The sequence below is a fragment of the Dermochelys coriacea genome, chromosome 10 (assembly GCF_009764565.3).
Source record: "Dermochelys coriacea isolate rDerCor1 chromosome 10, rDerCor1.pri.v4, whole genome shotgun sequence".
NCBI lineage: Eukaryota > Metazoa > Chordata > Testudines > Dermochelyidae > Dermochelys > Dermochelys coriacea.
In genome coordinates, this window is record NC_050077.1 from 44,820,969 (window position 1) to 44,842,840 (window position 21,872).

The window sequence follows — 21,872 nt, forward strand, 5'->3', positions numbered from 1 at the left end:
CCTCCCCCACTGTCCCCCTCTCCCACAGCCTCAGTGTGCTGTGCCCCTGGCACAATGCTCCGGGCAGCGCAGTTGCAGAGCTGTGGCCTCACCCAGTGCCCTGGGTGGCACAGCTGTAGCGTTGCCAGCCACTGGTGCGCCAGGCAGCATGGTAAGGGGGTAGGGAGCGGGGGGGGTTGGATAGAGACCAGGGGAGTTGGGGGTGGTGGTCAGGGGACGGGTGTGGATAGGGGTTGGGGCTGTCAGAGGGCAGGGAACGGGTTGGATGGGGCAGAGGTCCTGGGGGGGCAGTCAGGAAGGAGGATTGGATGGGGGGGCAGTGGGATGGGGGGTTGGATGGGGCAGGGGTCCTGAGGAAACAGTTGGAATAAGAAGGGGGGGTTGGATAAGAGTTGGGGGGCTGGGCCCTCTATACAGTTTTGGAAACCTGATGTGGCCCTTAGGCCAAAAACTTTGCCCGCCCCTAGTCTAATATGTCAGGCTACATCAGGGGCAGCTAACCTGAGCTTCAGGAGGAGCCAGAATTTACCAATGTGCATTGCCAAAGAGCCACAGTAATACATCAGCAGCCCCCCGTCTGATCCCCAGCACCTCCACCTGCCGGCAGCCCCCACCAGTCAGTGCCTACTCCCCCTGTCCGCCACAATCAGCTGTTTCATGTGCGCAGGAGGCTTGGGGGGGGCAGGCGAGGGCATGTAAGGCTTGGAAGAGCTTGGGGCAGAGCAGGGGGTTGAGCAGTGAGCACCCGCCCCCCAGCAAATTGGAAAGTTAGCATATATAGCTCCAGCCCTGGAATCAGTGCCTTGGTAAGGAACCGCATGTGGCTCCGGAGCCACAGGTTGGTTGGCCCCCCCCGGGCTACATGAACAGGTGTGTGTGGCTGTTACCAGATAACTTTGCATAGTAAGAAAAACCAGTGTTTAAATCCAAGTGCTTCCCACTGAAATAATTGGGAGTGACTTTGCCATAGCTGTGGAAAGCAATATCGGCTCCCTGCAGGGAGCTGGAGCATTCCACAGCCCCAGAAAGGTTGCCAATTCATGTGCTAACTGTATTAGTATAGTAACATCAATACTCAAACGTTCTTCAAATTTGTTTTCTGCAGGAAGATAGGAGGCAGAATTGTAGGTGGCCTGGTGCTGTTTGCTAGATTGCCAGAGTGAGTTCCCGTCCCTGCATCTGATTCTGCTTTGTGGAGCAGACTTGGTGATGCTAGCTTGCTACCCCTTCTGAGGCTGGGATTATGGCATCGATTGAATGCCATTTTGTCTTGCAGGTGCTTTCCTCATGCCACCTCTCCATAAAGATCTTGAGGGGCAATTCCTGTCACTATTTTTTTGGCTGACTATAAATATCAAGCTGCTCTCTCACCTGACCAGGTGAGAAAACAGTGGCAAGCTTTTTCTCTGGAACTGGAGTAGGCTATTCAGGACATCTGGCTCTTTTGCTGCAAGCTTGCTCCCACAACTGGCACTGAAAAGAGACTGCATGGTGTTCAATATCCAGGTACCCAGACACATTGCTTCAATCTCTCTGCCCTCCCCAAAACATGAGCAACTGGCGCTTGGCTTCCCTTGTATCAGTTCTGTACATTCCTGGACCATTGCAGTGCAATTCCAGGGAGCAGCAGGCCTAGTTCTGAGACTGCATGGGCACGAGTCTCCATATCTGGCAACAACGTCCCAGCTTTGTATGAGCCATCTTGTGTCCATCTCGCTTGGCAAACTGACTCTACCGCCCTTGTTCTGAGTAGCGCTCAGTTAGCAAGACTGGTTTATCTTCATCACTGTACTCAAACGTCTGTGCAGGCACAGCATTACTGTCAGGCCCACTCTGGGTTCTGTCTCTGCTGTAGTAAGCAGAGACGCACTTCTTTCTAAAGGAGCATGGCAAAACTCCGTGGTGCCTCTTGTTCCTTTCAGTGTGCCTCGGACACTTATAATTGGGAAGATTTCTCAGTTCTCATGGAAACAGGGGACCTCTTCACCTTTCCACTTCTAGCTCTTGAGGGGCACCACTGGGTCAGCTGTCTCCTTGCTGAACTGAGCAAGGAGCTGCAAGATCCTGAATTCACTGGCTATTGCTCTTGACGAGGGATGGGGAGGCTTTGGCAGTTTGCTTTGTGCACTGTGTTCTCTTGTTCTAGGGTCTCCATCCCTCTATCAGGAGACTAGAATGTCCTTTTATAGCTAATCTTGATACAAGTTGTTGGCCAGCTAACAGTGATCAAATGCCTGGGCTTCACGGACTTGCAAATGCAACCCCAATGGCTCCTGCAAACAGCAGTTCCCTGCATAGCTGAAGGAAGCCTCTTCCAGAAAGGAACAAAAATGCATAGAGCCTGACTCTCAAAACAAGTGTCTGCACACTATACCACAGCCAGGTGCAGAGCGCATACACGCTACAAGCAAAAGTTCTGCCTGGTCACTTGCATGCCTCATATCTGAATGTGGTCTACTGAGGTTCTGAACCTGCTCACCGTCCAAGAAGTTCCAGATGTCTCTCCTTTCCCTGAGTGTGCATGTGAAACACAGTAATCCATGAGTTGCATGTGCCTCAACTTCTAAGGAGGCTGAATATGAAGTGTTGGTGGTGTACCCCCTGGCCAACACTAACTAGTCATTGTTCACTGTACAGCTGAGCCCAGTGATCTTTAGGGGTGGGAGAGAGCATTAAAGGGAACGGAAGCTTTTGGGTCACCCAAACCTGAGTCCTTAATTCTGCACTAGTGTTTCTTTTCTGAATATAATCTTTACTGGGGTCTTCTATACAACTACTAAGAGGAAAGTTATTTCCTGTGATCATCTGGTCAACAGATGAGTAGGTTCCTTTGCTGCACAGATGTTTTCCATAAAGTCAGTACGCGTGACTAAGCTTTTAAGACTCCTCTAAAGCATAGTTTGGAAAAGCAAGTTTCTCATCACTAGTATTTCCCCAAATTAACTGGGTGTTTCAAGAGTCTGCCTTGAGCAGTCTCTCTGAGGAAATGGAAGCAAATTCAGTTCTTGGAAGTGAAGTCTCATGTGTTTGGTGACTTTGGTAGTAAGGTGGCAATGTATCAATTCCAAATGCCTTTCCTGATCTTGCACAAGGATCAAGCTCAGTGTCCCATCCTTAAATTGTGCCATTGCTCTTCCTAGACAGGCTTGGTAACGCCAACAAATCCTATAATGAAAGGGTGATGGTGGGTTGGCCTGCTGCTTCAGTCTATCTTCCTTCCCTTATGAACTTAGATGTGCCAAGCAAACTTTGAAAATCTCATGCTTCAGACTTAAATGAAAGCTAAAATAGAAAAGCAGTTGAAGCCTGTATCTACAGGGGAATTCCAGCCATCGCCAGGCAGCTGCTGGTGTAGCTGAAATAGTGTAGACAGGGTAAACCACTATAATCTGCAGTTGAACTACTGTAGTAACGCTTGCTTGAACCCAGATGCAAATCAACGGTGCCCGTTTTATGCTAGGGTTTTGCAATGTTGGTCACCAGCATCTAAATTTAGGTCAGATCCACAATGTGGACTAGAGGGAAGGAGAGTTCACTTTGATAGCCACCCTTTGTATCCACAGTTCTAGCTCCTTCCATTACACAATCAGTCTCTATCAGTACCGCTGTTCAGAGGTACTAGCCTGAGTGTGACGCCTTAGCATGGCTTGTCTGTTTAGCAGATACTGCACTTCTGTCAAAGTTCCCATGATGACATAAGGGATAACCTCTTGCAGTGAACCATGTCAGGGCACGAGGCCACCAGGAAAAGTTTGAGATGGAGGAAGCTGATTCTAGAGCATCACTCTGTTCCATGAAACAGACTGCTGAATAAAGGCAGACTGGAGGAGTGTCTCACCAGCTCATGCAGAAGGGCTACTCTAAAACTCCTAAACCTCAGACCTTGTTTTGTCTCACGCTAACTTCTGTACATTCTGAAATTGCAGGTGTGACTCTGGCTACAGCTGTAAGTTTTGAAAGCTGCTTCTCTAGCTCCTCTACTAAGGAGAAGTGGCTTGTCTCTCTCGCTGCTATATGCTGAGTGAAGGCCTGAGGACTGTTCCAGAAATCTTCTACAAGCTTGAAATATCAGCACATTGGCTCCTCCCTTGTGTCTACTGAAAGATCTATAAATGGGGAGCTTCCTCATCACCCTGACACTTCAGTCAGGGATAAATCTTTCTCAGACCTATTCTTCCAAGATTTCTCAAGTGGTTGTTAGACCACTTAGTTTTAAATTTAGTTAAATTACAAATTGCTCCCCCCCCTTAAAAGGTTACATTTACATGGCTTCTACAGTCTTGATGATTCTTCAGCTGTCTGTAGTCTGAAGAAAACAGACAAGATGTGCTCTTCTGACACTGGAAGGCCAGCTTTTGATGTATATCCTAGGCTACTGAGAGCTTTCAGAGGAACTAAAGTACACAATTAATGGGGGAAGGGAGCAAAGTCAGACTTGGCAGATTTTTATTCTGCATTCCTAATGATGGATACTAATGTGGCTCTTGGTCGGTGACTGAGAAGCTGTCAATTTTCCAGGTGAATAACTCACCTTGGAGGACTCTTGGCTTGGTGTTTCCTTCATCCATTGAAAGCTGTCTTGTGCGCTGCAGGCACACCTGCTTCCTGTGAGATCCTCCTCTCCTGGAGATTCAGCACGAGAGTCTCCTGTTTCCATGTTGGGAACAGTGTCCGAGATGTGTTACAGGTTCCACCTACAGAGCTGGGAACTGTGGAGTACTGCTCAGGTAGATCTAAAGAGCAAGCAGGAAACCTTTAGACTGAATAGCTTCATGCAGTCATGACAAATGCCTTTAAAATCTAGGGTCTGCAAACATCCTTCAGACACTGTTTGTTTGGTTTAGTGCTTAGCAAGTCCACTGACCTTGGTGGAACAATGCTCATAACAAATTTGCAGGGCCCTCAGCTTTTAACAAAGGCTTTCACTTAGTTTAACACTGTCTTGAAGGAAAATATTCCCAACCCCACCTGGAAATTAGCATAGCTCAAGCCACTCAGCATCACTATACAGATCTTGCTAATGTAGCTAGGCACCAACTTAATATACAGAACTGGGGAGCAGATATAGAAAAGCCTAGCACAACTGCAGAGATAATTGGGCAGTCCACAAACAAATGAGGCAAGTAACTAGTATCCCTTCCCGCCCCCACCCCACATAGTGTTCTGCCAGGCTTCCACATATCCTGGAGCTGTTAACCTGAGCTTTGGTTTAACTCTGTCACTGGTTCTAACTGCCGAGATGGTTCATTAACACAAACACTCTATGTAGGCAGCTGCTAGTATGTTGGTATGGCTGTGTTCCAGCAAGATAATGCTGGCTGTGGGATTTACATATAGCCCACAAGTGGCAAAACTTAATCCCTAGTTTTAAGTGTCAAGGAGAGGTCAGCAGTGGTGCATTTGGCAGTTCTGAGGCTTGGGTGGCAGGACCAGCCTGCTATCCATCAGAGCTTGTAATGTTCAATGACTAATCAGTTTTTTAGACTCTTAATAAATTCAGCTGTCTTCCTTGAACAATACACTAGCTGTATTGCTTTCAAACATGCCATGTGACTTCAGATAAGCCTGAAACCATGCTTGCTCTAGCTTGGACAGAATGTCTCCCAACCCATACAACAAACCTGTATTCTGGAAGGAGACCTAGTCTCCCCTCATCCCCTAAGCTGTTGACGCTATCTTTTCCTTAATGCTCGCTACTGCTAGCGCAGCTCCACCAGCAGTAGCAACGGTCAGCACTAGTACAGAGAAGGCTTCATGGCGCTGCTCAAGCTGGTGGCAGGCACCTGATCTGTGCTAGCACTCCTGCTGTTCCCCCAGCTAGAGCTGAGCTGGTGGTTGCAGAGGAGGAAAGTCCTGGCAGACAAGGCTGTAGCATAAGGACAGATTGGGAATTTAAGAATAGTAAAAACTGACAGTCTTGCTTATACTCTAAAAGGGGCAAGTTAAGCTAGTGCTGTGCAATATCTGGCCTCCGGTGTCCTGAGAAATCAGACCTGCAGACTGGCCGGTTCCTGTGCCATAGGGCAGAGGTGGTTAACTCTGGGTATGCAGAGGTTTTCCAGGGGGTACATCAACTCTAGATCAGTTTCTCAACCTGGGGATTGAGCCTTGAAGGGTAGGAATGGATTTAGGGGGATCGCTAGTGCAGGGATGGCAAGCAGGGCAGTTGCTTGGGGCCCCATGCCACAGGCAGCCCCATAAAGATAAGCTACGTGCTTCAACCCCAGGCAGTGGGGCTCAGGCTGATCCTGGAAGGGGTATGGCAGTCTGGAAAGGTTGAGAACCACTGCCATAGGGACACAGGACACTCCATGTGCTATGGACACAGGCAGGAAGGAATCCCACTCTAAACCTCTGCATGGTGCTTGCTGTCAGTGAAGGTACAGCCCAGATTTTTCAGTGCTTGATGGGTGAGGAAGAGTAAGCATTGGAATACTCCAGAATGCCACTAAGATTTCTGTCTTAAATAGCCATAATGCTGCCATCTAACTTCTAGCAGTCTCTTGCCATTCACATTTTAAGCTGCAAGTAGGCACTGCACAGTGCCAACATGTACATAAATTCTCCACTTCCGACTTGCAAGGAGGTGCCTCTGGTCTTGGCTTGACAGGGATTTAAAGGTAGGTGCTGGAATACATTCGCCAACATGCTCTCTCACTCTAGTATAGGAAAAATGAGATTGGTCTGCCCTAGAACTATAGAACACATTTGGCTAATGTTTTCTATAATGCCTCTAGGTCCTAGTCCTGGCCTAAGGGTGGGGTGATGGCCACCTGACCAATGTTGAGCTCTCATGAAGGCTGCCTTTCTGAAAACCAGCTCCTCCTCAGGCTAACTAGGCATAGTCTTTGAAGCCACAGCAGACTTTAGACTAGCTATAAATGCTCTTCTAAACCATGGAGCCTGCTGCAGAACTGTTCCTCTGCCTAGATCAGGGCCATGGGGAGATGGCTCTGCAGAGCCTGGCCTGGGTGGTAACTGACAGTGTTCGATCAGTGCTTGTGCGAGGGAAGTCTCCACTCTTGGGGCAAGGGTAAGTGTCTGAGGCTTAAACCCACATGTGGAGTTCTGGACCAGGTGCTGACAGAAGATGCTCTGGTAAGGCTTGGTGTTGGATTGCAACAGTGCAGTCTGACCCAGCATTGGGAGGGAATGCTGCTGTTTGGAGGAGTGATGTCAGTGTCTTGCCTCTCCAGAGGTGGAAAAACAAAGGCGACAGGCAATTCCCTGACAATGTCAGAAGGTGATTTGCGCTATGGGCTGGCTTCTGGCTGTGGGCCTGTTGACATGTTTATCAGCACGCTCTGGTAGTGTCAGAAGCCATGGCAGCTACATGTAATGTCTACTGTAACCACTACCAGTGTACTGCTTCCAGTGTTCATGGCCACTCCTATACCCGTTATAACCAGTCCTTGTTCCTTCCACCTCTGTGCAGTAGGGTGTCCATAGTGCATTGCCCCACATGGCACTAGGGTGGTGTGTGCGCCCTCCAAGCACTTGATTCCTTGCTGAGACACTAAGGGATAGACTTTGCCAGCATGCACTTGTGCAACATGTCTGAGACCAAGTGAGTCAAACTGGGAGCAGACCTGTGCTTTTGCAACCAATGCTAATGGGGCCTTGGCACTCGATTCCTCTGCTCTCCCCAGTCTGGGAGGGCAGCTAATGAGACAGATAGTATTTAAACATCCATCTGGCCACCCATGCTGGCACTGCTGAATCTGGGATGTGCATGTTAATCATGATGCTGTTGCATCTGTTTCAGAGCAGCCCTGCAGTTCTTTTCAGGAGCCCCCTAGCTTCCAGACACAGCCTGGCCAAAGGAGATAGCCTGTGTCTAACTTCTGTCCAACAAACCTCCCCACATTACCAAGCCTCCTTGATGCTGCCTGATACCAGAACCTTTCTGGAGTGCTGGTGGAGATGGGGAAATAGGTCCAATATGCTAATGAGGGGGGTTTCTCTGTTCTAGTTCTCAGCATGCTCAGTAGCCCTCTGGGGAACGTTTTGGGAAAACCCCCTCTGGGCTTCCTTCCTCTGGACCCAATTGGCTCGGACTTGGGAGAGAAGTTTCCCACGCAGACTCTGAGGAGCTCCCGCCTGGACAGTCGTGCTCTCCTGGATTCCCGCTCCAGCAGCCCCTCGGACTCTGATACCAGTGGATTCAGCTCTGGATCTGACCATCTCTCAGACTTAATCGTAAGATGGTTCTTGTTTTCCTAACCTCACAAGTCTTTGCATTGCCCCCCTTAGATCAAACACTCAACTCCTGGCACCTTAGAAGAACAGCATTGTGCTGCAGAACACCATGACTCCATCCTGAGACAGTAAAAAGGAATTAAATACTCCATTGTTCTCTCAATAGCTTCTAGCCTGAAACTAAGGGAGTTGCTTCCCTTCTGGATCTGCCTTCATCCAGTGTACCCAGCACTACACTCCCAGGATGAGGGGAGTAGACCATGTACCAATTTCTCTTTAAACAATGGACGCTAAAGGGGTAACTTACTGCTGAGACTTTTTTTTTAATGGCATTGTTTATCAGGGTACTTAGACTTCAAATCCAGTCACTCTATATAAAAGTTCCAGGACAAACACTTGCCCTTCAGTCCCCATGCTAATTTTTGTGACTTCAGTCATTTCTCATGTTTAAAGAAGCTGCTTTGGTAAAGCTCAAACAGCTAGAGCAGCAGTTCTCAAACTGTGGGTCAGGACCCCCTTTGAGTGGGATCACCAGGGCTGGCTTAGACTTGCTGGGGCCAGAAGCTGAAGCCCAAGGGCTTCAGCCATAGGTGTCAGGACTCAGATTGCAGGCCCCCTGCCTAGGGTGGAAGCCCTTGAGCTTCAGCTTTGGCCCCCCTCCTGGGGTTGTGAAGTAACTTTTTGTTAGGAGACGGTTGTAGTACAATATTTGAGAACCCCTGAGCTAGAGTGAATGCCCTAAAGGAGGGGGCAGTGAATTGACATGGTGTTGGGAGGATGCCATCAATTGTTGAAAACAAATTGAGTAGTCAGGTATTTTTTTACCTGTCACTTAGTGTTGTGCCTATTACAAATACCCTTCAGAAGTGTTCTCAAAGTTGCCAGTGTCCTTTTAAATCTGACCCAAATCTTAAACTGTATTAAACAAGGCTTTAAAATTGAAGGCTGAATACACTTCCCCACATCTTTCACCAGTTCAGAGAGAAATGGGTTTCTAAAATTTAATTGGTGGATTTCTTTTGATAGTACTTGCCATGTGCTTTTCAAACACATTGCCCCTGCCCCAGGAGTTATGAACTAGTTAAAGGAAGGGGAAATAGGTAATTGGCCATGTTAGAGCAGTAAAAAGTATTTTAGGATACAAGTTATCCAAGTCCTATTGCCTGTGGCACGGCTAGTTTCTTTTGTAGCAGTCTTGGAGGAAGGATTTGCAACTCAAACACTGCAGCACTGAGAGTAAAACTGATAGCCTCACCAAGCTGAGGGAAATGCAAAAAGCAAAATCAAGTCTTTAACTTTCACTAATATGGAGTGCTAGTAACTTGGGAAAGTAGTCTTCTTTAATTTTCAGAAGGGAAAACAAAATTAGTCTGGGTTGTAGTTCTCAAGCAACTTAAACTTGCCATCTTCAGACATTTCTCACCTTTGATGGTGGGAATGGCAGACTGCACAATGCAGCTGAATTGGTGCTGGCAATCGGGAGATTCTTTCAGAAAAAGGCTGATGTAGACAAGGCTCTGGTCCTACTCCAGAGGGCTCTGAGCCTAGTTGTCACTGGGGAAGTTAAAGGATACGGTCTATCTTCTCATGTTCTGTAAGGGTAGCTTGCATGTTACAAGTCTCTGCTGCTTATCCTTTTATCACACTCATACACCTGACTGGCAGGGCTTAAAATGTAACTTCTTTCCTAGTGTGCAAACAGGATTTGTGGGAAAGTCTCTCCTACCTGCTTTCCCACTCTATGCTGGGCGCTCAGATGCCACAAGCAATTGTTGATCTTCACTCTCCACCTGCTTTCTTGGTGACAACCTCACAGGACTGAGACACTGAATGAACTTTACAGAAGGAAGCAGATAGGCAAAAACATCAGTTCTATGGACATCTAATTGTATGTTCTGCACATGTCACTCAAAAGTGAACTGCTGCTTCCTCATCTGGTGGTCAAGGCCCATGTACTTACAATCCACAGCATGCAGCTCACTATACAGTGTTCTAATGCACTTGATTGGTTCACAGCTGGGTGCTGTGGATTCTAGATTAGCAGACCATGGATGTCCAGATGTCTTCAAATTCTAGTCTGTTAGATACCAAACCCATTTGTCCTGGGAGAATCAATTAGCTGATTCTGGGCAGCTCTTTTGAGGCTCATTAACTTTGGGTTCCATGTACAAATTCCTCCAAGCCTGTCAGCACCATGCAATGCCTTTGCTCTGGTTTGCAGCTTGCAGTTCTCGCCCAACTCACTTCTCAGACCTCTTATCTGCATACCCACTCTTTCTGCCACAAGCAGTCTACTGCTCCACTAGCCTGAATAATATGTCATAGGACTTTCCTCTCCTCTTCTGAGGTGTCACTGGAGATCCCTGTGATCAGCACTTCCTTGCAGCCTCTGTTTAACCTAAGATGCTTTGGGTTTTTCAGAGTGGGTGTTCAGAATATCCCTGTAGCCAAACCCAAAGGAGACCTGCAGGCTACTGTATACCTACCCAAGACTTTCTCCCTGAGCCACAAAGGGAAATGGTGCAAAATCCAGCAACAGTAGGTACTTCAAAAAGTCAGGCTTTCCGTGGACTCCAGATAGCCTGTTCAGATGGCCTTTAATCTTTGGAAGGCCTTAGCCCCTGAGGATGTGAGTAACTGATGACCATGGGGGGTGGGGGTGGAGAAGGAATTTCCCCCCAGGTCAGAATGGCAGTGACTTTGGGGGGGTTTCACCTTCCCTTGCAGTGTGGTTGGGGGTCACTTGCCAGGATGATCTGGGTATCTTTCACTTAATCATTTCTCTGCTATTGCAGGGGCACTGGTGCACCTCTGTCCCTCCTATTCTCTGCCTTTGGCACATCATAGTCCAGCCTCCCATGGGCCATAATACTACTTGCTAATTTTAGAGACAAGATGGGTAATCTAATCTTCTATTAGACCAAGTTCAGTATGCAGTTGCTAGGTGGCACTGGTGGCCTGTGACACGAGGTCAGACTAGAATATCTGCTGGTTCCTTAGGCTGTAAACACCAACGTGGATCTCTACAAGTGATGTGGCCTGGTTGCTGTAGAGCAACCTTGCCTGGGACCAGTAGAGGAATTAGCCTGAGAGGAGAGCGTTTCAGTGTTCAACCCTCTTCCATTTGGAGTGAACTTTGACTCCTTATAGGCAAGACATGCAGCATCCAAAGCATTACTTCTAGCCTAAGTGAACTGATCCCGATCCCCGTGCCTGGTGTCCTGTGCCTGAAAGAGTTCTACTCTAGCTGGTATGTTAGTGTGGTCTCCTAAATCAAAGTATGGCTTCCCCTCACCATTGTAGTCTGAAACAGACTTCTCTGGGACCTTCTTCCATAGAGCTCTAGGTACTCTGGAAGGAAGGGAGTGGATCAGAGCAACACCTCTGGAATCTCAAACACCAGGTGCTAGCTGCAGGCCTGTCACCTGCCTCACCCAGTACCCTGCTGTGTAGAAGTGGTATCTGGAATCCATGCTGTGGCATATCTTGCCCAGCTGAAGAGGAGTACTGAAAGGCAGTCTAATGTCAGGAGGACTCTGGATTGCACTCTGCCAGTCTGGCCATCATTTGGCTCCCTGTGGCCCAAATACTTACCCCTCTGTAGCCAGCCTAAATGTCAGTGACCACCTTGCACTGATCAGTGGTAGATGCTGTGTAGGAACCTGCTCTGTGCCTGAGACTAGTAATAGGGCAGCCTGGGCTTGCCCCATGTGGGTACCAGGAGGGAACACCTTATCCCCTCAGGGGGCAGCATTTCCATTGTCTGCATTCTTAGTGCAGATGTGCCCAAGATGGCCACAGCCAGAGAGGTAATGCTACACTGGGTCTCTCTCCCACCCCAGTGGAATCATGACTTAGCAGATTTCCTACTTGATGGTGAATCGCAGATTTATAGACCAGACATGCTGGCCACCTTCGAGTGGCTTTCCCACATGGCAGGCAAGGCACATATTTGGATGCTAGCGGTTCTCCCCTCCACTGCTGTCAGCAGCTGTAAGACTCAGCTATCCAAACATCGCAGCCTTGAGTGCTTGCCCACTTCCTGTGTTGCATTGTGATAGGACATAGAGGCAAGGCTCCAACATGCAATGTGCTATGCACACAGTCCCTGACTCTAGTTTCAGTGACAAGACAGCCCTAAGAAGGAATCTGCCTCCTGCAGATGGAACACAGCCCCAGATTAAACAAGGAGCATCCCAGACTAGTGGCTTAACCATGCAACTACTCTTCAATAGACATAAATCCAAAAGGACCCTGCCTTCTGGCTTGCATAACTGGGTAGGAACACCTGCTCCTCTAGTCAAGTAAGAGGGCTGCTAGCTGCCCTGTAGGAGTTCAGGCTGTCATGGGCATCCCCTTGGACTGGGGATTACAGAGCACTTTGTTTCTTGCAGTCAAGCCTTCGGATCTCCCCACCCCTGCCCTTCCTGCCCCTCAGCGGTGTATCAAGGGACCCCTTAAAGATGGGTGTGGGGTCACGACTAGATCAGGATCAAGCTACATTGGCTGCAGTAACTTCCTCCCCAGCCAGTGCATCTAAAAGGTGGCCTGGGGCATCTGTGTGGCCTTCCTGGGATCTGCTGGACTCACCAGAGGACCCTTTCAGCATTGAAAGAGAGGCCAGGCTTCATAGGCAAGCAGCAGGTAAGCTGGGGCTTGGAGTCTCATCACTTACTTTATATTACTATGGGCCCAGTCTCAGACCACAGCCCCACTGTGCTAGGAGCTGTAGAGACAACAGGAAGATGGTCCTGGCCCCATGGACCTTAGAGGCTAAGTTGGCAGTGTGCTCCATAAAGTTGTCACCTAACTGCTGACCCTTGCTTGGGGAGGCGGGGGAAGAGACTAGCTTCTGCAGCAAGTGGTGCTGGGAGGCGAGAATTCTGTTCTTTGCAGTTCTGGGTCTGGTAGGCTGGCAGAAAAGTAGCCTTGTATGGACAAGTGTGCCTACTCTTGACTAAAGCTGTATCCTTGTTTGAGTGTGGCAGCCTCCTGAGACCATATCAGACTGGGGAGCTAGGCAGAAACTTATCCATAGCTTGAAATGTCTCCAAATGGTCCTATAAAGCTACTTCTGCATCTGTTTTAAGCTGTGAATGAGGCAACCTGCACCTGGAGTGGGCAGCTCCCTCCCCGGAACTACAAGAACCCGGTCTATTCCTGCAAAGTGTTTTTGGGAGGCGTTCCATGGGATATCACGGAAGGTAAGTAGCCTCCTGCATTCCCTGGGCTGCAGACCTCTACAAGAGCCAGTCCTGAAGCTGTTGCTAGGATGCCTCAGGAAGGGCCCTGACACTACACCCTCTTTCCTAGAGCTGCCAGCTCTCTCCACAGCTCCACACTGCAGCAGGCCGTCTCCAGGCACCCAGGGTGTTTAACCCGCCAGGGCAGGGCTAGGCTAAATACAGAGGGCTTTCTGTACACAACTTGGCAGCTGGCAACAACTGGATGTCTCCAAAGGAGTCTGAAATACCTTCCCCAAAACTGCCAGGGCTGGTCTGGGGAGGGTCTCAAACACTCACTATTCTCTCTCCCACCCCCACCCCCATGCACTTAGAAAAATGTTGAGCAAATAGCTCTAAAGGCACTGAGCAGCTGGGGGTTAACCCAGTGTTGTCCCCTTTCAGCACAGTACTCAAACACTTAACTCTGAGCGTGTGACTAGACCCATTGAAGTCGCTGGCCTCTGCCTAAAAAGCTACTTGCTTGTTGGGGGCCCTGGTTCAGCACCGAACTCTGCTGCCTTGGCCATAGCACAGCTCCATTCAGTCCCTCTTAGAGGAGGGCTAGTCATGCACACAGGCATCAGCCCCTAGGGAAGGGATGGCTCCAGGGATCAGCCCTTGCATTTCCAGGGTGTGCTCTCCCACTGTCTCTGAATGAGACTTTCTTTGTATGCAGCGGGACTGATCAACACCTTCCGTGTGTTTGGCTCACTGAGTGTGGAGTGGCCTGGTAAGGATGGCAAACACCCTCGCTGCCCTCCCAAAGGTAATATGCCTAAAGGTAATGGAGACATGGTAGGCTTGTTTTTTTCCCATGCTATGTTACAGCACTGATGCTGGGATGGCATGGCTGCATGTTGGTGACTAGATGGGACCGAGCACTGTAGGGTGAACACACCACTCTCTCTGTTCTGCACAAGGGTAGCACAGCTTCTTTTCTCTTACTAAAATGCTGCTAACCTGTCCGGAGTTAGGCAATGCATATCTAGACTGGAAAGCGTATGGGGAACTCCTGAGCTAAGCTGGTGCTCCAGAACTCTGAAATGGGACTGGATTGCCAGTCACCATACCCAGTGTAAGTGTCCCACACTGGCACACAACACCAGGCAGTTAAATACAGTATGTGGCTACTCATTACAATTAATCGGCCGCGAGCTTGAATTCTGTTTCCCTGGACTGTCTGCCCAAGAACAGTCAAACTAATCGGACTAATGGGTAACTGTTAATCAAATGGATTGGTTAGGTGCCCAATGACCTGGCTCAGTGTATTAAGTAGTCTTGGGATCCAAGCACTAACACTTCTGTGCTGTCCTCAGTGAATTTAGAGCTCTGAGTTGATGCATCATAGCAGTGAAGCCAAGGATGCTGGTCTGTTGGAAGCATGTTCTGGCCAGAATAGTTGCACCCATAACTCGTGACACTGATACCATCATTGTATGCTGATCCCAACCACCTAGCTGACACAGGTGTTGAAACAGATTCCATTGAACATATAGAGTGATGATACAGGAGAAAGGATGAAGTACAGGGCTGAGTGCTAGCTGTTCCTTTGATCCCATTCTATGCAGCAGAAGACTAAAGTGGATGCAGTTCAAATGGGATTGCTGGGGGGCATTTATAAAGGCTTGGGCTGGATGGGGGTGATCCCCTCTTCCAAGTGCTGCTGTTCTAACTCTGCACTCTTCCCCCTTTCTCCCCCCCCACCCCACCAGGGTACGTCTACCTGGTGTTTGAGTCAGAGAAGTCTGTGCGGGCCCTGCTGCAGGCTTGCTCCCAAGACCTGCTGAGCCCTGACGGCCTGAGTGAGTACTACTTCAAGATGTCCAGCCGCAGGATGCGCTGTAAGGAGGTCAGTGGACTTGGTAGCCCTCCGGCTCAACTACAAGACACTGCTGAGCTCATGCTTGCTTGACTAGAACCAGGGTCGGTGGCTGCTTTTGGTGCAGCAGTGTCCATGGTACTGCCCTGCTAGGAGGCTGAAATCCATAACTCATTGGCAAAGAAGCCTTTGGAGCCAACCTCTCTGCAGAGAATACTTGGCTGATGGGCAGTCTGCCAGCCTCCTGCCCCACCTGCTAATCTGGGTGTTAACGCAGAGCAGCAGCATGGCCTATAGAAAAGGTCCTTAAATGCTCTCCACTCAACCCCCTTGCTCCTATGAGCCTCGTGCCTCACAGCAAGAAGCCATGGGTGGGTGGGGCTGTGGAGTTGGGTGGCTATCCTGCTCCCAGGAAGCACTGCTTAGACATGGAGCTGGCTGAGCATGGAGCAGCAAGGGTCAGTCAGGCAGCTGGCTTTTGGCTATTTTTGTGCAGAGTTTTCCTGCAGCACAGGCAGTGTGGACAGAGGATGGGGAGGAAAGGTGAGAAGTGGCAGCACAGAAGAGCAGAGCTGCTTAGTCTTTAACCAAAGGCTGGCAGCTCCTAGGATTTCCCTGGTATATCCTGCTCCCACATGACTCATGGAGGTTGGGAACCCTCACTTGTGGGCTGGTGGATTGAGCAGGGACCTCCAGACTGATTCTGGATTTGCCATGGACTCTGGCCTCATGCCAGCAGCTGATCCTCTGTTTCAGCATGTATAGAATGAGAACCACTTACCACCGCAGAGAGCCAGGGTTATTTTTACACTGCTCTGTGAGGAGAGGGGCTTGGCTCCCTGGATCTTCCATCAAGCCTGCCTGCTGCTTGCAGAACAAATGGCCTTCATGCATAATGCATATTGCTATTCCAACTGTGGATATGCTTGGTCCAGATGTAGTCTAGACTGCCTGTCTCAATCCGAGGGCTGGTGATCCTAGAGCTGGTAAAAGGTGCTAGATTGGAATTCCTGAGACAGAAGCCCACTCTGACCACAGGGCAGGTGCAGCCTGGACAGTAGCTGTACAAGTTTTCATGGTTACAGAGTTGAGATTCAGTTCTTTCCTGGACAAGAACAGCACTGTGCTCTAGACAGTCCTCCTGTTGTCTGGTAGCACCTTCAGGCTTGGTGATTTTTAGCTGAGCCCTCTATCAGCTGTCTTACAGATGAAAGCTCCTGTAGAAATTGACAGTAGGTGGGATGTTGCATTAAGCTGTTCCAGCAATGGGTCTCTGCAGGGTGATGTGACTGGGCAGTAAGTATGGGTGCAGACAGTGGGTAAAATCAGTCTTGCCTGGCTGGTTCCTGGCTGCCTGCCCCAAGGGACTTGTGCTTTTGATTCCAGTCTAGCACTGCAGTGTGGTGTTGGGGCATCACTCCAACTGATGGGACTGCTCCTGTGGCGTGTGGTGCTGGCATGTGGTGGCTGCAGCAGTGCAGATTGGGATCAAGGCTCTAATGGAACTGGCTGCTCAAGATGCAGAAACATTTAATAGAATATCAGGGTTGGAAGAGACCTCAGGAGGTCTAGTCCAACTCCCTGCTCAAAGCAGGACCAACACCAACTAAATCATCCCAGCCAAGGCTTTGTCAAGCCTGACCTTAAAAACCCTCTGAGATGGAGATTCCACCACCTCCCTAGGTAACCCATTCCAGTGCTTCACCACCCTCCTAGTGAAATAGTGTTTCTGAATATCCAACCTAGACTTTCCCCCACTGCAACTTTCTGCTTGTTCTGTTATTTGCCACCACTGAGACCAGCCAAGCTCCATCCTCTTCGGACCCCCCCTTCAGGTAGTTGAAGGCTGCTATCAAATATCCTGCTGGAATAGTACCTCTGCTGGCTCAGGACAGGTGGGGGAGCCCAGTTAGCTGGCATGGGGAAATGGAAAATCCAGCAGGGAGATGTAGGGTCCATTACCTCTTAGTGGGGGCAGTCTTTTGGCACTCCCCTGGAATGGTGCTGTGCAGAGTGGGCTGAGCAGAGCACTGTACCTTGTGATAATGGGCAAGACCTGCATGGTGCAGGGAACTCTGGACTCCAAAGGCAGCAGGGCCCTGCTACGAGGCCAGAGCAACAAGGCTCCTGAGGGGCCAGAGCCTATCTGCAATGGACCCAGTAACTCACTGAGATTAGCATTGGGCAGCCCCAGGTTTTAGGTTGCCAGGCTGTAGATCACAGGTGACTTACCTGTTTATGGGGGTTCCAGGTGCAGGTGATCCCCTGGGTCCTGGCAGACAGCAACTTCGTGCGAAGCCCATCCCAACGGCTTGATCCCAGTAAGACGGTCTTCGTGGGGGCCCTGCATGGGATGTTGAACGCTGAGGCCCTAGCAGCCATCATGAATGACCTGTTTGGAGGGGTGGTTTATGCTGGTATTGACACGGACAAGCACAAGTATCCTATTGGTAAGTGTGAGAGTCCTGCGGGCCTTGAATTGCCTAGAGCTGCATGTAAACATCCCTTTGACACTTCTTCTGGCAGGGCCCTGCCCACTCTGAGAAGCAGAGCAGCCACTCTGCAAATGAGGAGTACCCTTGCCCCAATGGCTGGAGTGCCTGGGGGAGGGAAGAAGGTGAAAGGCCACCTGGGTTACAAGGGCAGAGTCCCAGGCAGTGTACGAATGAGTGCAGACCAGTTCCCAGAGTGTCAGGTGTGTGGCTAGGAAAGCTGGTGGGACCCATGACAGGCCTGCAGCCCGTAACGAAAGGGCTATTCTAAGCAGTGTCCGTCCCCCTTCCCTGGGAGGGAGGATTCTTGCTGCACTCCTCCACTTCCTGGGACTAATCTCGGCTCTTCCACCATGGTGGACGACTCGCTTTCCAAGCACACTTGCTTGATGCTGCTTAGGGCTGATGGAATGAATTGCACTATTAGCCCCAGGGGCCTATAGCCCCTGGGAAAAGGCATTTCTTTGGGCTGAGTCTACAGCACTATTACAGTGGGCAGTGTAGGCTGCCGGGGGCAGAACCAGTCCTGGCTGTCAGAATGCCCCATCTCCTGATGGTCCCTCCGGTTTTCTGCCTCCTGCTGTCCTCCCTGCTGCAGTTCCAGCCATTCCAACAGCTGGTTTCACTGCCTGGTTCCCAGCTGAGTACTGGGGCAACGTTTGCCCTTTGGGAGATGGTCCCTTCAGCTCTGCTCCCATTGCGAAGATTTTGGCAGTGGCTGGTTCTGTGCCAGACTCAGGGAGCAAGGCTGGCTGAGAACCTGAGGCCGAAGGAAGTCTGTCTTCTGCTCCCCCTATTGCTGGGGAGCTCAGCCAGCTCTGTGACTAGGACACAGTATGCCCCCCTGCCCTGGGCAGGAAAGGAGGCAGGGTTGGAATAGAACTCAAAGGCAGGTGGCTCCACCTCCTGGAGGGGAGTGATGCCAGAAGGGCAGCATGGCAGGTGGAAGATGGCACCTAAATCCCTGTTGCTCAGACTGGTATCCGCACCTCTGACTGCAGAGCTCAGCCACTACCTCTTCTCTGCAGGTCATGGATGGAGGGCACCTGACACTGCTAGTGCAGTAAGGGGCCTTCACACCCAGCTCCCTCCCCCTTGGACAGCCCCCTTGATCCCTGCTCGCATCTGAGACCTCCAAACAGCCCTACCTGCCCCTGGGGATTCCATGCATAAAGGTGTTGAGCTTTTGGGGAGCCTTTCATTGACACCCCACCAGGGCTGGCCCATGTTGGGGAAGGGAGACTAAGCCTTCAGCCTCTCTGAGATCACTAGCCCTGGGAAGTGTTTTTGGAGCAAACCAAGCACAGGCTTGTTCACCTGTGAAGCTGGATTATGGGGACAAACTCAAAGTGGAAATGTGTGATCAAACCAGAGCTGGATTCCCACTTTCATGGGGTGCAGCAGGGCAGATCGATGCAGAAAAGACCAGGTGTGGACCTGCTGCTTGCACTAGGTGTGCAGGGACACGGAATTATTCCTCTGAGGAGAAGGGCCAGCAGCCTGAACCAGAGTTTGTGAATCGAGTAGTAAAATAGTTTTTTAAAACTGGGGATGACTGTCAAGCAAGAGTGTACAGAGTATTGTGAACTACGCCTGGAATCTGCAGCTGTGCTGGAGAAAACTCAGTCCTCTCGGTCTCGGAAGGTGTGTAGGAATGGCAGGAAATCCCTGTCCCAATCCTAAAACTGGGAAGTGTTGGGCTGTCATTCCCAGCTGCCAGTGTGGAGCATGGTGCCCTAGAGTCCTGGCTTTCTTCAGATTCCGTTTAGGATTGCCATGCCTCACCACAACCTCCACCTCCTACCCCAGCACATGGCCATCAGGTGATGAGTAGCGGCTTGGATGTGGAGGTGGATGTGGATGAGCAGGCAGTAAAGGGCTGCTAGGCCCACCATTTTTTCTACCCCAAGGTTGCATTTTGTAGGGATTGAAGGATTCTCAGTGTGCGCCAGTCAGTTTGTCCTGGGATCATCACCAGAGATGTGCCCGTTTCCATGGACTCTTACCTGAAAGTGGCCTCCTTGCTTTACTAATCCTTCACCAGCCAAGTCCTGACAGGTCTCACCTCAGCCCCCTTCTTCCACCATGGGAGCTGTCAAGCAGTATCAAGCCAACAAGAATAAAGAACTGAGCTGTTGTCTGTCCCCGTCTGGGCTCCTGCATGCTCTCACAAGCAGTGCTACCATGGATGTATGGCCTCTCTTGACCTATAAATCACATGGCGTGAGGGGGGTCTCCCCAGCAAAAGTGGGATTCAAATCTGTTTCATGCTGGTATATTTGGCTTTGGTCTTTGATCAGGGGCTCAGACATGAGTTCCCAGCTGTCTTAGTGATGCAATGAGAAGTGTTATAGGGAGCTGAGGCTATTCAGAGTAATCAGAAAAGGCAATTTCCAATCCTGACTCCTGCCAGACTTGCAGAGGAATTCAGGTCACATGGCAAGCTGAAGCCATCTGTATACTAGAACAGGAGAAAATACCTATTTACAAGTGTTAGCTAGAACAAGTGCCAGGTCAGTAGCAGCCTTCTGATGCCAGGCTCTTTGACAGCAAAAAGCCTACCTATAGCTTTGATCAAGTGAGATCTGTGATCACTGTCCAGAGGAGGCACTTGCTGGGATTGGGCAAGAATTTCAGAGCCAGCTTTGTCCCAGCCCGTCTCCACAACTCATGGAAACATCATGACATGAATGAAATCAGCCACTGTAGACTTCAGATCAGAGCATTACAACCCACTCCCCATGCTGTTCCCAGTTTTCTGCATATCTGAGAAGTAGAACAGGACCCTGTCTGAAACATCTAAGTTTCTAATGAAAGCTTATCTTCAGAGCATTCCCATTTTATCATCGTCTGACAACTTGCGTGTTGCAGACAAATAGAAACCATCTTTTCCTAACTTTGATCTTGCATGTGCTCCCAGGGACTCTCCCTGGCATCATAGTGGCAGTAACATTGGCTTTAGGAAGAAGGAAATTCACTTTGCTGGTCATTGGCAGCGTTTCTGATCAGGGCTCTTTATTGAGGAAAGCTGAAGCAAACACAGTGGAATGGTTTCTGGAGTATCTTGAATTTGGGACAAACATGTGGTACTGAGGGAATTCCATTACAGGATTCATCTTCAGCTCAGGCCTGTAAGTACAAGCACTCCTCTCAAAGAACATGAACAAGATTAAGATGGCCAGAATGAAAAACAAAAGGCCAGTCTGTGGTGCATCTACTGGGAAATCTGATCTTATGTGGCCATGGCCCATAGGGCTTGCTATGGATATGAGTTGTCCAAGCAAAATGGTAGTCTCATGTATTGAGATTTGCTAAACAGCCACATTAGCCATCAGTACATAAGTTCACCAAGTTCTGCATGTTGGTCATCCAGTTTTCGCCAACACCACATCCTTTCTTTTGGCAGAACATTGCTCCTTGCCTTAGTGCACCCATGGAGACTTGTGTAGAAAAACCCCTTGTTTTGGATCATCCTGCTTCCTACCCTGGAGGCACACTATGAAAATCCCATTGTAATGGATCCATGGACCCGAGCTCAAAGACTGGGGAAATATATGCATGCATGTCTGAACTTTCTCCATGGATCTGGCTCACTCTGGAGACAAATGGATCATCCAGTGTAGATGGAAACTTGACATCCAAGTATATGGGTTTGTCACTAGGTAGAACTTGCCCTGCTTTGCAGTAGAAATTCTTAGAGTACAGTTAGGCTTGGCAGGACTTGATTTTTATTTTTTCTCTAATTTTGACAGAATAGTGATGGGCATTTATCAATTTTTTTTTTAATTTTCAGTTGTGTGAGACAGGGGTCAGACAATTAATAACAGATGCTGAGATTCAAAAAGTTAAAGCTTTAGAATTGTCAACGTCGCTTGTCAAACATACAACGTAAATACCCTTAAATCAAACTCCTTCTCAAACTGTTCCTTATTGTGCATGTCTGTAAAACATGGTTAACATTGGAAATGTTTCCTCGTTTTGTTTGTACAGTGAAATCATTGACATTTACTGATAACGATGCATGGACTTGGAAGGGTTTAACACACCTAGGTTAGGAAAATAGACCCTAGACAGCTTCTGCAGCCATGATCATTCAACTGGAGGGAACACCAGGAGGCTGGGTATCCTGACTGCCAG

General features: G+C 49.4%; 1 protein-coding gene across 13 annotated transcripts in view; it reads left to right on the plus strand.

The window, feature by feature from the left end:
* The window catches only part of CPEB1 (cytoplasmic polyadenylation element binding protein 1), an 80,893-nt gene that overhangs the window by 52,812 nt on the left and 6,209 nt on the right, over positions 1-21,872 (plus strand). For 7 of the 13 annotated variants that reach the window (XM_038419172.2, XM_038419173.2, XM_043494446.1 and 4 more), the window contains 6 exons: positions 7,973-8,199; positions 12,594-12,843; positions 13,290-13,403; positions 14,101-14,205; positions 15,137-15,273; positions 17,495-17,693. In XM_038419172.2, coding sequence (XP_038275100.1) covers positions 7,973-8,199; positions 12,594-12,843; positions 13,290-13,403; positions 14,101-14,205; positions 15,137-15,273; positions 17,495-17,693 — 1,032 coding nt within the window. The remainder of the gene's footprint in view (positions 1-7,972; positions 8,200-12,593; positions 12,844-13,289; positions 13,404-14,100; positions 14,206-15,136; positions 15,274-17,494; positions 17,694-21,872) is intronic. The other 6 variants (XM_038419174.2, XM_043494444.1, XM_038419171.2 and 3 more) reach the window with 1 other exon arrangement.